This window comes from Arvicanthis niloticus, chromosome 23, assembly GCF_011762505.2.
Source record: "Arvicanthis niloticus isolate mArvNil1 chromosome 23, mArvNil1.pat.X, whole genome shotgun sequence".
Classification (NCBI taxonomy): domain Eukaryota; kingdom Metazoa; phylum Chordata; class Mammalia; order Rodentia; family Muridae; genus Arvicanthis; species Arvicanthis niloticus.
Window position 1 is genome coordinate 14,547,775 of NC_133430.1, and position 15,752 is coordinate 14,563,526.

Here is a 15,752-nt window from a genome sequence, read left to right on the forward strand (position 1 = left end):
GTGGCTTTGTCGTTCATTTATCCCCAGAAACTCTTCCTCCCTCTTACAAAATCTGATCACAAAAAGCTGTTCTCTGTGCTCACACTTGAGATGGACAGACAGGATGATTTGTGGTGAGAATCACTTGCAGGCTCTATTTTGCAGAAACACCTCCTGGTGGGAAACTCCTAGCAGTGTTGTAAACAACAGGCCCACTGGATGTCCTCATCGTGGCTTCTGTTTCCTCAATAGTTCAAAGGTCAGTATGGGACAGGTGAGCAGTCAAGACAAAAAGACAGGGCACCAGTCGTGACCCACTTGTCACCAGGAAGAGCTGCAGCTAACCTCTGTTCTGGGCTTCCCAAGTCACTTCACAAAGGGTACACCTCTGTGCTTCTTGGACTTTGTTTTGTAAACTATAAAGTTTTTTGTGAAACTGCTTCCACATTGGAACGTGGAATTTGGGCATTGGAAATCTGTGTTCTTGAATCACTGTCACAGAAAATGGCTTCAGAGTGAAGGGCCTTACTGCCTTCAGGATGAGAGCCGTGTAGGTTGTATCAACAGTGGGTTGAGAGACACTCATCAGGCAGGTGTTAGGTGCAAAGCCACTGTCACCAAAATGGATTACAGGCCCTAAAAAGAAGAATTTCGTCTTGATAAACGAAGACTAATGGTGATTCCCCACATACTTGAAGAGAACATTATGTATAGCATATTCCTGTTTTCCAAGACATACCCTAATATTCTCACAAAAATCTGGAATTTCAGACTGGGGCACATAGTTCTCCTTCAGGACAGACAGCTTAATTCAGTTCAATGCATCCTGCCATGAGGTCATATAAAATCTTTTTTTACCCTCTTATATTTTGCTTCTTCTCTTGCACACGTGTGTGTGTGTGTGTGTGTGTGTGTGTGTGTGTGTGTGTGTGTGTGTGTAGAGGGTAAGGAGAGAAAGAGAGATCTACATTAATTTGATTCTACACTAAAACTTTCTTTTTACCCATGAAGTTCCCTAGTTTAATGACATCACTGCTTCCTGGCTTATATATATTTCTGAAACCAGGACAGAGTACTGAGCGCCTTTCACAGGGCCCTATCCCCTGAAGTGCCATGTGCTGCCTAGGTTTATGTCAACTCAACACAAACTATGGTCACGGTGAGAGGAAGGAATCTTAAGTGACAAATGCCTTCATAAGATCTGGTTGTAGGCAAGCCTGTAGGGCATTTTCCTAATTACATTAATAGACCAAGTTCAGTCCATTTTGGGTGCTATCATCTCTGGGGCTGGTGGTCCTGAGGCTTTATAAGTAAGCAGGCTGAGCAAGCCAAGTAAAGCAAACCAGTAAGCAGCACCCCTACATGGAACTAGCATTAGCTCCTGCCTCCAGGTTTCTGCCCTGTTTGGGTTCCTATCCTGATTCCCTTCAATGTTGAAGATTGTGTAACCATGGAAACCCTTTCCTCTCCTTCTTGCTTACTGGTCACTGTGTTTCATGATAACAACAGAAAACATAACTGAGGCATCTCCCTACTCTGTCCACTCATAGCTCCAACCTTACTTGTTTAAGAGACATTGTGTACCTGCCTCATCAGTGTCTGTCTCTCTCACTGGATCATTGGAGCCTGCTGTCTCTCTATCTTTTTGCAATTGTGGATCCTACTGAACAAAAGCCCGGGGGTGGGGTGGGGGGCTTCAGGCAGCTCCCTGTTGCACTCCTGGACAGTCACGCTGAGTAAAGGGATGCTTGTCACCCGTGATGCTGAGCGTCTTTCTGAAGATTCTCTCTCTTTTGAGGGACATCCTCAGAGTGAGACTCTGTCCCTATAGCACTTAGAGCATCCCACCTCCCTGTGTCTCAGTTCCTAAGTTAATGGACTCTTTCTCTTGGTGGTATTCCCCCATACTTTCCCCCATGTCTCTCCCATGTTCTTTTTTCTCTGAAGTTCTCTACTGTTCTCTACTGTTCAAGGTTCTTTCTTCTGCTTGCTCTGTCTTTCTCACTTGCTCAGTCCTGGGCTCTTCCCATTCCACACTGGAATCTTCCATTCCACCTGCTTGTCTCCTTAAGTCTCTTTCCCACCTCAGAACTTGAACTGTCATTAACAAGTACCACTGTCTTTTTGACTGCAATGCATCTCGGACACAATATAACCTTGACATTCTCAACAGGCAGGAAATGCCATATTTGATTATCAGATTCTCACTGATCTTGACATATTCTGCCAAGGTGCCAACATATGGTCTGAGAGCACATGGGCAGGCTTTCTTGGCCCTTCATTTTGTCCCCCCACTGTGCCCCATGCCATATTTAACAGATTTATCTTGCAAAAACCTAACATCGTCCCAAAGCCCATCAGAACCTTGAGCTTTCAGATCCACCTCATTTCAGGTTTGATTTACAGGACAAGGCTCCTCCATGGGCCCTGGTGGAGTCTTTAACCTTCCCTCTGAATCATCCCAAGCAAGGCTACATTGAAGCATGGGGTCTGCTTTATTAAAGCCTGAACTTTCTTTCCTCTACTCACTGAGTCGTTAGACTTTTTTGCAAAGATCCATCTGATTTCTTCACCCTCACTGAGACGTCTCATGGCCCTAACATGTGTAGGAGGAATCCTACACTCTGCATTGCATGATCTGCTTCTTGTCAATCTTCTGGAACCATCTGTCCCCGCCTTCCTGTTGCTCTAACTTACCATGGGTATCCTGCCTCAGGACCTTGGCTCTTGCTGTCAGCTCCTGAGAGCCCAGGCTCTGTGTCCATTTGCACAGCTCAGTTGCTCATTTCCTTGAATTCTCGGCTCATGTGGAGCTGCCTCACTTCTGTTCTTGATGTGTTCATATTTGTTTTCCCTGCATGCTTCTGGAATGCTGTGTTGTGTTGGTCAAGCTTTCCCAGGGAGAAGGTAAGTTCACAGGGAGATACTCTCCTGCCTCATGCACTGTTTATGTTCCATATTTGGCATTGGGTGGAAGTAGATATCTGCCAGGAGCCTCCAGGCCCTGGAGAGGGTAGTGGTCGGGATACAGAGTAGGACTCTGGTGTGGTTTTAAAGTCTGAGGGTCTCCGGTCTTTCTAGATGTCTAACTATACTGAAATGCTACCTCTAAAGAAAATTCCTAAAAACTTTTTTTGTTTTTTCTGAGAGTAAAGGGCTGCTGGCTTAGGTGATAAATACCTGTATCCTATCAGTGGAGGATTAAGTAATGTGGCTTTTGTTTTATCTCAGCAGGGACTGCACAGCTCTAACTTTCAGCCTGCTAGTCAGAAGTTGCAGGAAGAAAAAGGAACACTTTGAAAAGTGATTATAGTATTTATTACTAAGTTGTAAAAAGTTTCCTATTAAGGCTATCTAAGAAAAAAGGACGAAAGCAGAAAGATCTTAGGATCTTAGGCAGGTCAAGGGAAAAATTCTACTCTAAGTCGGGAAAGGGAAAAAAAATCTTCTCTCTTTTCTTATGTCTTTGTCCTCAGAACTTACACATCTATCAGAATACATGATCACATGTTAAGAAGTTCATCACAAGTTCACACAAAAAATCGAATCATAAATTGAAACAGAAGTTTATAACAGAGAATGTTTACATGTATATCCATTAGGAGTAATTATCTGGCTAAACATCCATGTCACAGCTCCACAGATTCATTGAAAGTTAAAACCCATAACTAAGTTATTAGTGACGTTTTGTATAGATAAACCCAGTCAATATTTTTTCTTCTGTCCTGGCACTTATAAGAAATCATTAGTTCCCTTTTTTGATCTTTAGTTAACTATTGTACAACCTCTTGGACTGTCCTCTGAATAGGAGAAAGTCTGCTTGCTAAGAGCAATTACCTGGTGACACGTAGGAGACTGGCACAGTTCTCCTTGCAATTCTAACTATTAGAAAACGACCTAATAGCAGTCCCACTATAAAAGAGCTTAATAATCACTGATATCATTTTAGGACTTTTATAGGATCATCATTAAGACTTTAGAAATCATTGATTTGTCTATACAGCAAAGATATACAAGGCAGTATATCTTTGTGGATCTGCAGAGATCTGCTCAAAAGAGGTGGGCTAACACCTAGTGATTGTTATATATGTTTAATAATAACGGGAAAAGCGTATTAATAGCAGGAATCTTTCCTAAAATGAATTCAATTAGGCCTTGTGTATAAGAGCAAGTCTGTTGCAGATTAATCCAAAGCAGACTGTCTCAGAAAGATCACTTACTAGTTCTTAGCTTGTCCTAGTAAGGCTTCTAACAGATAGGGTCTGGGAGGCAGCATGGCATGGAGGTTTCAAAACACCATACATCTTGTCTTTCCTTCCTTGCTTTTGCCACACAGCCCACCTCATCTAATCATAGTCTGGCAAATAAACATCTTGTGACTTTAGCCAAAGTATCTGATACAATTAATTGCCAAGGTGTCATGTTTACACATCAATGATCAGAGAATATTTCCCATGGAACACTATGAGACAGGTAGGTATAATGCAGACAATAATAATAACCATTAAGGGTCTGGCTGCCTCTCTCACCCTCACCCTTCCTCCCACCCCTACAGCCACATCAGAAACCTCATCCAGAATTCAAGCAATGGAGAGCACTTGTCCCTCCAGGTGATGTGTGCTTGGCACAGCCAATAGTGAGCAAAAGCAGCTGCCTCCAGGGATTGAGATTGAGCTCCCTGGAGAGAACACGGCTAGACACTGTGCAATTCATGAGGTCCTCCATGGTTCCCATTCTCACCCCAAACGGCTGCAACATACTTGCTCAGACAATCATCGTCGCTCCTAGGAAGGCTTGCAAGTTGTAACTTGCCAACCAGGATGTAGTAGGATGCATACAACAGATCCTTCATGCCCAGTCTAAGACTTGTGACATGTATAAAATCTTCAGCCTGCTGACAGCAGTGTGCTCAGATACCTGTGCTCCAAACTAGGTCCAGGACAAATTATGTAAGGGTAACCCTACACAAAAGTGTGGATTCCCAAGGGGAAACCACTATAAACTGCCTAGTCTGAAAATGCTCACTATGCTGTCTGCTCCTAAAATCATCATATTCTGATTCCAGAAGATTCTGAGAGGATACTCAGATGCCATCCAGATGGCTGCCTCTGTCTGTCTTCTATTGGTGTTGCTTCAGACCAAGCAGAGACAATATATGAAGGGTGCATCCATTAGCCTCTGGTCCCTCTGACAGCACATCTGAGATAACACACTGAGGGATGCAAAGGCTTGTGTGAAACACAGTTTCACAGAGTTCAGTCCAGAGTCTGCTGGCTCTTTTTTTTTGGGGGGGGGGGGGAACGAGGAACTGCAGCAAGTCAAGATCTGTGCATCAAAAGACACTATGAAGAGAATGAGGGTTGTGGACAGGGCAGGTGAATAAAATGCTGGGCCCTCATCCATTTTGTCTAAATGTTAGTTCTTGCAATTAAAGTAAAAAGAAAAAAAAAAAAAAAAAAAAACCAAGTGTGGTAGCAGAAACCTGTGATCCTAACTCTAAGGAGTTTTAAATAGGTGGGTCCCTAGTAGTCACTGGCCAGCCACACTTCCCAGGACTATGAAGAGACCCCCATCCCTAAAACCAAGGTAGATGGGGAAAGACAGCTGAGGTTGACCTCTGATCTCAATATCTGAATGGGCACAAACATACAGTATCACATACATCATCAAATGTTTACGGAGAAGGAACAAGAGGGTTGGGGAGCTGGCCTAGTGGTGGAAAGCTGGCTTGACTTACATATGTGAAGTTTTGAGGTCCCTGTGATGTGAGGCTGGGTAGCTGGGGAGAGGAGGAAACCCCAGGAAGGGAGGAACTCTCTGCAGCTCATGCATCTTGTCTAATTCAGTGTTCTAGTGCTATAAAGAAACACCATGACCATGGAAACTCTTATAAAGTAAAATACTTAATTGGTGCTGGCTTGGAGTTCATAGGTTTAATCCATCCTCATCAAAGCAGGAAACATGACTTAGTCCAGGCAGACGTGATACTAGAGTAGGAAGTGAGAATTCTACATAAGCATCCACAAGCAGCAGAAGTGAAAGCCACATTAGCTTCAGCATATGAAACCTCAAAGCCTGTGCCCCAGCAGCACACTTCCCCCATCAGGACCACACCTCTTCCGAGAAAGCCACGCCTCCTAATGATGCTACTCCCTACAGGCCTATGGCCACTTTCATTCAAACCGTGACATGTCCATACCTACAATTTTGAAGAAATCTAGCAGTTTGATAGCAAAAGCCACTGTTCACACCAGCAGAAAGGCTGGACCTTCTTCAGCTATTATGTTACTATGCCCACCAGCAAGGTTGACTCTGAGTCAGCAGCAACCAAGGCTGTGTTCATGGAGCTAATGAACATTTCCTGGCTGGTCTGGTTCACACTTCTGGCTTGATTCAGCATTAGCTAGAGGAGTGTGGTCTTGGCATCTTGCAGAGAAGACAGTCAACAACAGGGCTCACCTCAAGAGGCACTGGTGAGGATGCAGCAGGGCTTTAGGTGGGAACGATGGGGCAACTGAGATGTCCATCGTGGTCTCTGTGAGGTGAAATAAAGAAGGGCAGGAAGAGGGCATGCCTGCCTAAGGAGGAATCCACTGTGAGACACTGTATGGTGTTGAAAAGACCCATGTGAGACAGTCATTGGCAATGATGCTATGAAAAGGTAATTAAGGGCTTTTTATTGGCCACATCCAGAGTGGGCTCCTGCCTCTGAACAATTTGTATGGGCACACTGATGTACACATACACATTCACAAACACACAGTATCACATACATTAAACAGTATCACATACAGTGTACATCACCCAAGCTCAGCGGCACAGCACTGTTAAAGGCAAACCCCACAAAGATAATAATTTACATACAAGTTAGATGAGGGGCAGATAAATTTTAAGTGTGATTTCTCCAACTTAGTCCTCATTTCAGTCATAACATGACAATTACTTATGACTTATAACCCTTTTTTGAATAATTTATTTTTTTTTAATATCCTTACATCCTGATCGCAGCCCCCATTCCCTCCTCTCCTTCCAGTCCCAACCTTAAAAGTTCATCCACCCATTGCCTTCTTGCCTCCTCCTCAGAGAAGGGGAAGCCCCTGCTTGAGTACTACCCCACCATAGGCCATCTAGCCCCAGCAGGACTATGCACTTCCTCTCCCACTGAGACACAACCAGGTAGTCAAGGTAGAAGAAGGGGATCCAATAACAGGAAATAGAATCAGAGACAGACCCCACCCATGCTCCAATTCTTAGTGAATCCACATGAAGACCAAGCTGTACACTTGCTAAATGTGCATAGGGGGTCTAGGTCTAGCCTCCTCATGCTCTTTGGTTTATGGTTTAGTCTTTATGATCTCTCATGGGCCCTGGTTAATTGACTCTATAGGTCTTGTATCCTTGACTCCACCAGCTAGCTTACTTTGATACCACACTTTTCCACAAGACTCCCAGAGTCTGATGTTTATCTATGTCTGTTTCCATCTGCCGATGGATAAAGCCTTTCAGGAGACAGTTATGCCAGGTTAACTGTATGCAAGCATAGTATCATGAATAGTGTCAGGGGCTGGCTCTCTCCCGTGGGATAGTATCAAGTTGGAGCAGTCATTGACTGGCCATTCTCTCAGTCTCTTCTCCATTTTATGCTTGCACATCTTGTAGGCGAGACATATTTGGGGTTGATGTTTTTGAGGGTGTGTTGATTTGCCACGTTTTTCACTGGAAGTTATGTCTGGCTACAGGAGGTGGCTACTTCAGTCTCCATATCCCCAGGTGATAAATCCCTAAACATAAAAACAAAATGGCAGAAAAGAAAACAGACTTTGTGTACTAGCGGGACAGGGAGCTTTGAGCTGATTCAGTCTGTCTGCATGGAAGGGGAGCTTGGTCCCTTGCCTGAGGGAACAGATATTTGTGGGAATGACAGGGTGCATCCTTGCAAACAGAAATGTGTCAAACATGTTCCTCAGTTTTAGAACTCACTGGCCACTTTCAGGCTTTGTTTGCCCATGCAAAATCTTTCTTGTTAGGACCAGCATTTCCATTTTGAAGCCAGCAACTTTGGACTTAGCACCTGACTGCTGAGTCTCTCACCCTACTATTGACACAAAATCCACAGTTCTCAGTGGATCCTACAGCGAATAAGTTATACTTCATTCTGGAGCCATTATCAGTGATAATGATCAGAGAACACAGATTCCTGTTACCCAAACACTATGTTCCAACATGAAAGCAGTTACACAGAAACTATAGCCTTACAAAAGAAAGAAAGCCACAAGTCTGGGCAAGTTTAAAGAGATAGGTGGATACCCGAGAAAGGCAGCTGTATCCACATGGGGGAAGCTTCTCTCTAGGCTCAAGATGTCATCTGCTGCCATGCTTAGCTCTTGGGTTGCAGCTAGCTGCTTACTAACTTAATAGATTCTATTGTCACAGATGTCAGTTCTGATATACAGGCAGGCAATGTGTATCATGTGTGTTCCACAGAGGCAGAACTTAGCATAAGATGAGGTGATGGGCCTCTGAATGGACTTGCAATGCTCCAATCTCTACACAATCTCCCACACAGTAGAAAGCAATCATCTGTTTAGAATATACCGATTAGTGCAGGACAGGACAGTTACATAGGTGCAGGCAAAGGCCTGTCAACTTTGAGGAATTAATGTGTGAGCTTCCCTATAGAAACCCAGGAGCATGGACATAGAGTTCTACTCTCTTTGAAGTGACTTAGACAGCCCAGGACAAATGTTAGCTTCATACCTCCTGGGGAACTGTGGTAAGGACTTGAGCCCTGTCTTTTTCCTTGTCTACACATCTCTGTTCCACACTCCTTGAACAATTAGAGAAACAGAAGCCACACCAGACCACCCAGTGGTCTTGTTATTTAGAACACAGTTAGGGGTTTTCCCAAGGGAATGGTTCTGCAAGCTAAAAACCTGAAAGTCCTAGTTTTCAGAAATCATTCAGTCTGTTCATTTCCCATCTGAGTACAGAGAGCAGCTTGTCTGAATCACCATTTCCTAATAAGGAGGAGCCCTGGGTGGAGATAAATAGTCATTAGCATGCAGTGGCTAGAACAGCAGACTAGGAAGGCAGCAACCCTGAACATCAGGAGTCGGCTATCACAGACACTGGCAGCTGGCTCAGCTTTGCAGGTAAAGCCCTGATACCTTCTCTCTGGGGACAGAAGGAGCCTTCACAGGACTGTGTGGTATTGTCCATGCCCTGGAGTTTTATCTTGGGGAGGGTGAGGAGTTGTTTCTGGGGCACTGATTTGAATTCCAGGGACATTTCTACAGTACACAACAGTCTTTCCTCTCGTCTGTGTCTTCATGGCTATGGAAGTTGCAGGTGCCACGGGCTATGCTTCTGAAAAGTGAATGGAGCCTGCTCCTTCTGACCCTCCCTTACTAATTCCGGTGCTACATTAGGAGCAAGGAGGGGACAGGACTGTTACAGAGTCCCTCTGCAGAATGAGCACCATTGCCATGCTCACATCAGACTGCAGAAGCCTTAGGTCCAGGGACCCCACTTCCCTTGTAAATCCCATGGTCCGGAAAGAAGGGCCACGCCCTCTCCTAGACAGGAAGAGAAGACAATGCCTCAGCTACTGAGTCATTTCTACTGCTTCACAAACAGACTAGCATGCTTTCTGTGGAAATAATCTTGAAATAAAATATTATTCCATGCTTTTCCAAAGAAATGTTGCCTTAGTCTGACAGACGGGGGATGGGGTGGGGGGAATGAAGCTCCTGGCTCCTCTGCAGACATGTCACTGCCCTGGGAAATGAGGCAAAGTTGTAACACCTCCCTCCCCTGCTCTCCATTCTCCTATACTCTTCCAGTCTCCTCTCCATCTTCCCTTTGGCTCCCTCATCTTATCCTCCCTTCCTCCCATCCTCCTGCCCCTCTCCCTTTCACTTTCATATCCCATCCTCTCCTTCCCATAGTCCACTCTCCTCTCCCTCCTCCCCCCATTTCTATGGCTTTTGCATTTCCTCTGATCTCACCTACCTCTGTGGACAGAGGCTGAAGAGAACAGTTGTGTTTGCAAAGATCACAGACATCAGGTGTAGTGTTTTAGGGTGCCTATGGTCCCCACTTCATGTGTGTATGGAGGAGATGGCCCTTTAGACATTTTTTTATGTCCATGTTGATGATAAGACCAATACTATTGATAGTTATGTAATCTGGGCCTCTCAACAGCTTGCCCAGAGAGATCTCCCCATCTGCTTGCTACCACACAGACATGCACACTGCCAGAATAAACTCTGGTCCAGACATGGGAGATCCAGACTCCACTCAGTTTTCTTCCCATCAGAAAGCCTTTTAGGCCCGAGGTAGAAACAACCACATGGTGCCTTGGCAGGAGTGAAAGATCCTTCCCCTATTGGTCCTTCTAATTAGTACCTGTTTTCAGTGGTCCAAGGCTCTGGCACTGAGCCAGATATCTACAGTTCTTCCTCTCAAATGAATTCCTTACTCCCAGAAACATGCTCTGGATTCAGTTCAGTGCCTTGAGATTCCTTAGACAGGTCACCTGGAGGTCGAGGTGGGACCTGTTCTCCCTAACTGGCCAGAGATTCATTCCCTGAGTCCTTGCTAAAGGTTGGTGATGAGGTGTTGGGTCACAGTTGCAAAGGAAGATGGTTCCTGCCTCCTAGTGAGTCCTTATGCCAATCTAAGAAAAGGAGCGGAGACATTAAGATAACACAGGGTTTTGCCCAACAGGACATTCTTTTCTTCCTTTCAGTCTTTTCATTTCTCCGGATAACCATTCTCTATCAGGAAAATGTTCACAGCAACAGCAGTTCCTCCATTGGTAAAGGAAACAGGGCACATGCTACTGCCATTAGAGAACCCAGGGCATCTCCATGGTGATCACAAAGGCAACCAAGTGGAGCACAGAAGGAGCACAATGCAGATGGGAGAAGTAGGAAGTGGTGCGGGCAACAGCAGCTCTCATAGACTTACAGAATCTACCGTTTTTTACACAGGAGAACAAAGTAATGGCTGGGATCTCCCCTACTCTCCTTGGCTGCCCAGATGGCACACTGGGAAAGGACACTGCAGTCCAGGAAGTCCAAGACAATATGATGCAAGTGAACAGTTTGACACTGTCCTCTAGCAACACTGACTTCGCCTTCAGCCTCTACAAGATGCTGGTTTTGAAGAATCCAGATAAAAATATTGTCTTCTCTCCGTTCAGCATCTATACTGCCTTGGCCGTTGTGTCCCTGGGATCAAAGAGAAACACCCTGAAGGAGATTCTAGAAGGTCTCAAGTTCAATGTCTCAGAGTCCTCTGAGGCAGACTTCCACCAGGGCTTTGGGCACCTCCTATACATGCTTAGCCAGCCTGGAGACCATGTACAGATCAATACAGGCAGTGCCATGTTTATTGAAAAGCGCCTACAGATCCTGGCAGAATTCCAGGAGAAGGCAAGGGCTCTGTACCAGGCTGAGGCCCTCACAGCCGACTTCCAGAAGCCTCTTGAGGCCAAAAAGATCATCAATGACTATGTGAGGAAACAGACCCAGGGGAAGATCAAGGAACTGATCTCAGACCTGGATGACAGGACAGCCATGGTGCTGGTGAACTACATCTACTTTAAAGGTGAGAGTGGTCACTGCCTGGGGAGTGGAGGGAGAGGATCTTGGCAGGGTAACTTATGTCCTTTATGCTGACCATGGTAAAGAAGGTGTTTGAAGCCTTGGAGATGTAGGTGCCTAATTTTTATTATACCCAGGCCTTTCCTGTCTAAAATTATTTAGGTATATTTGTAATTCCTGGAACACACATGTTACTCATGCCTTATAAAACAAAATGTCAGTGGACTCCTGGTAATCCAAGTCTTAGTTGCAGGACCCAGGAGCTTCACTGTAACCCTACTCGTGTTCTCAGCTCTGCCTTCTATTAAAGTGGTTCACACCCAGGAGCACCATCAACAGATCTCAGGGAGGGAGGACTTAGTCTCTTCCTGTTTTCCAATGCCTTCTAGACATACTCCCTTCCTATGGACACTAGGATTCCAAACTCCCTCCATGGTCCAGTCTCACCATTTGCACTCTCATCTCTTGCTTACACACCTGGTTCTCAGGAGCTCAATTCACCAGGCTGAGGGTCAGAGGTTGTCCTTTCCAAACCAAGCCTGTGGATCAATTCTCATCATTGTTCTGCATCGCCTAAGATTTTTCCGATGCTAATTAAGAAACCACTAAAGGACACTGTGCTCTTATAGGTTGATTGACAGCCTCCATAATTCAGTAGTTATGACAATATGGGGTGGAGGTGATAGCTCTGTGCTACGGTTACAGTCTCATGATTTGCAACTTCTTTAGGCAAATGGAAGATGCCCTTTGACCCTCATGACACATTTGAATCTGAGTTCTACTTGGATGAGAAGAGGTCTGTGAAGGTGCCTATGATGAGCATTGAGGAACTGACCACACCCTACTTCAGGGATGAGGAGCTGTCCTGCTCTGTGGTGGAGCTGAAGTACACAGGAAAGGCCAGCGCCCTGTTCATCCTCCCCGACCAGGGCAGGATGCAGCAGGTGGAAGCCAGCTTGCAACCAGAGACCCTGAGGAAGTGGAAGAACTCTCTGAAACCTAGGTGCATGTCCACAGGACCCAGAACTGTCATTGATCCCTGTAATGCTGTGGTCCTAACAGCCAGTTTCCCTGTACCTCAGAGTCTCACTTAGACCCAGTGTAATGGTTAACGTTTAACCAGGGAACAGGTGCAGTTGAATTGAATTCTCCTCTGCTGTCTCAGGTGCTTGGGGCAGGATTTTTCTCTGGTTTTTGTTCTTCACAATTTGAGACCAACAGGAACAAGAAGCTGAGGTGTCCTCCTTCTTTAACAGGCTGTAAATTACATGGAGTCTTGGGTGAGTCAGGATTTGTAAGGGGGAGAGAATTGTGATTGATAGGAGATGAGCTCTGGGAATCAACTGTGCCCTGTGGAGCCTTCTCATCCCCTTATCAACTGTTCATTCACCATTCATGGAATGGTGATTTGAAGACCTACTCTGTGCCATGCTCTAACTTAGACCCTCAGAGTATATGAGAGATTAAAGTCTAAAAATTCTTATCCTTCTGGGCTTTGTTGTCATTGAGGAAGGGAAAGTGTGGGAACACTAATACAGTGACTTTTTATTTGATTCCAGGTGAGCAGTGATGAGGTGGGGGCGTGTCAGAGGATAAGGACAGCTGGAGTCTGATGCTATGTTAAATAGAGGGTTCATTAGGTGATGCCTGGGGGTCAGCACGGCAGGGAAGGATTGCATTTGTGGATCTAGAAAGAAAGCATTCTTAGTCAAGGAACAGCTAGGGCCAAGTCAGTTTGCCTGTCCACTGTTCACACTCTCAGGTACTGATAGAAAATTAATGTGTTAGAGAGAGCAAAGTCAAGTTGTCTAGGCATGGGTGGAAAGAGGTCTTCACTCTAGGGAGAAGGCTGTCAGTGAGTGTCCGGTGACTCTTCGGTTTTCTTTCATTCTCAGGATGATAGGTGAGCTCCACCTGCCCAAGTTTTCAATCTCCACTGACTACAGGCTGGAGGACGTCCTTCCAGAGCTGGGCATCAGGGAAGTCTTCTCCAAACAGGCTGACCTGTCTGGGATTACAGGGGCCAAGAACCTGAGAGTCTCTCAGGTAAGACATAAAACATGGGGTGGTTCAGCTTAGATCCTGAATGTGGATGGTTAAGACCATGTGGGCATGTGGGATTGGCACATGTGTGAGAAAGCACGGATTTTTGTTTCCCTCACACTGGGGAGAGCTTTATCACAGCCATGTTGCTCCTGCTGAGAGCATGCAGCCAGTTCCTACTTTAATTACCCTTTGGACTGAATCTCACCAAGGAACCCATGGTGGGGCAGTACTTATGCTTGGTGTTAGATCACCATGGGTACCAACCTGTGCTGCACTGCAGGTACCACCCACAATCCACTGCAGGGAGAAAGTACATCCAGCCTCAACTTCTTTACTTAAGCAGCCAAGACTTCTTTAGCACATAGAATAGCAGCACTAAACATAATAAATATAATAAAAAACCTGGCATTGATTACTCCTGTCCTCCTGTTTTAGTTGGTTTGAGGGCAGCACAAATTCAGACACCGAGCAGACCCAGCGTGTGCCTCATCTCACACCCTGAGCAGAGACTTGGAAAAGTCAGGGGCAGGGCTCGTGGTAGAAACAGAAATTCCCAGCAGACGAGGCCAGCACTCACTGCTTGCTCCATACCCTCTCCTGCCCTCCTGGTCTCCACTGAGTGAGTGATGTGTTTCTCTCCCCACAGGTGGTCCACAAGGCTGTGCTGGATGTAGCTGAGACAGGCACAGAAGCAGCTGCTGCCACCGGGGTCAAATTTATCCCATGTTGTGGAAAAATCTACTCTATGACTATGTATTTCAACAGGCCATTCCTGATGGTTATCTCTGACACAAATACTCATATTGCCCTCTTTATGGCCAAAGTTACAAATCCCAAATGAGACTAGAACTTCCCAAATGGGGAGGGGGGGGCTCTTCCCTAGAGCTGGGAACTGAGCCCATATGTAGGTCTGTCTGTACATTTTGGCTTCCATGCTCTGCTTGGCTGTGGCATGCCTGGACTGGACAGTGACACTGGCTAACACTGTAACTCCCTCATGCAGAGAAAGAAGCCTGTGGCTGGTCAGTGTCAGGCTTCCCTGTCATCCTGGCACCACTAACTTAAGTTCCTGACCTGAGATTTGTCTCATTCCCTGTCCCTGTTCTCTCCCCTGTATCTGCCTCAACATGAAAGCCTGGGCCCGTCAGTGAGGCTCACTCCTAACTCAGGCCCTGGTTGTATCTGCCTTCAGCTTTTCAGTCATGATGGGTCTATGCAAACTTACAGGCCAACCCATTTGGACTATGAAGGGAAGCTGCTGTCCTGGGTTTATTTGCATAATCTGAACTACTTGGTGTCTAGTTCTGCTTTACTCTTTCCTTCCTGTGGGCATAGCTATCCACAGCCCCTTACAAGTCTCCTGGCCCTGCTCATATCTGGTACAGTTGGAGCCCTCAGTCCTGCAGCTGCCTGGGGCCTGTTGGTCAAACCAGCTCCTCTCCCCCCAGGACTCCTACTAAGGGCAGAGTACTAGCCTTTCCCTAAGCTCCCAGCTGACCAACCTCATAGGACAGGTGGTCACCTCCTGCTTCATCACCCACATTGAAAGGTTAGGAGCAAAGGATCAATAAACATGTACCTGCATTGAGTGTGGCGGTGTTCACTTAGATTTATTTGCAGTGTACTCTCTGGTGACAACAGAGACATAGAGACCGTCACTCATACTCTATGACTCCTGTGATGGCCCTCTGACCTACATGCTATCATGAGTCCCTTTATGGATGAGGAAAATGAGACAAAGAGAAACTTAGCCATTTCCCCATGACACACAGCTAGGTATTATGGCACTGCAAGTTTCCTGATGCCACAGGGACTATCGTCATCCAGCAGCGAGTCTGCTCCAGAGGCTTCACAGGGGTGGTAGGAAAGTGGAAGGTAAAACAAGAGTCTGGATGGTTCACAGAGAACACCAAGGAGACCTGGGTTTAGGAGGTGAGTTCTGTGGTGAGGAAGGATGTTGTTGTTGTTGTTGGTGGTGGTGGTGATAAGAAGGAGGAAGTAGAGGAAGAGGAGGAAGAAGAAGAAGAGAAGGCAATGGTGCTAGTCAGATGACTAAAAAGAGGATTTTATGCAGGGCAAAGAACATTGAAGCCATTTCTCAGAATCTGAGATGAGGTC

General features: G+C 45.8%; 1 protein-coding gene across 1 annotated transcript; it reads left to right on the top strand.

Annotated features, from left to right (window-relative positions):
* Positions 1-9,028: 9,028 nt before the first annotated feature.
* Positions 9,029-15,223, top strand: LOC143436818 (serine protease inhibitor A3N-like). Its single transcript, XM_076921285.1, has 5 exons — positions 9,029-9,131; positions 10,974-11,592; positions 12,318-12,591; positions 13,484-13,634; positions 14,281-15,223. The coding sequence occupies exons 1-5, from the start codon at positions 9,039-9,041 to the stop codon at positions 14,473-14,475; spliced, it is 1,332 nt and encodes a 443-aa protein (XP_076777400.1). The 5' UTR covers positions 9,029-9,038; the 3' UTR covers positions 14,476-15,223.
* The last annotated feature ends 529 nt before the right edge of the window (positions 15,224-15,752 follow it).

Bases quoted from the DNA above. Each gene is read 5' to 3' on its own strand.
- LOC143436818 (XM_076921285.1), top strand. From the start codon at position 9,039: ATGCAGTGGCTAGAACAGCAGACTAGGAAGGCAGCAACCCTGAACATC. The intron at 9,132-10,973 runs GTAAAGCCCTGA...TTTTTTACACAG, and splicing joins CAGCTGGCTCAGCTTTGCAG to GAGAACAAAGTAATGGCTGG. The intron at 13,635-14,280 runs GTAAGACATAAA...CTCTCCCCACAG, and splicing joins AGAACCTGAGAGTCTCTCAG to GTGGTCCACAAGGCTGTGCT.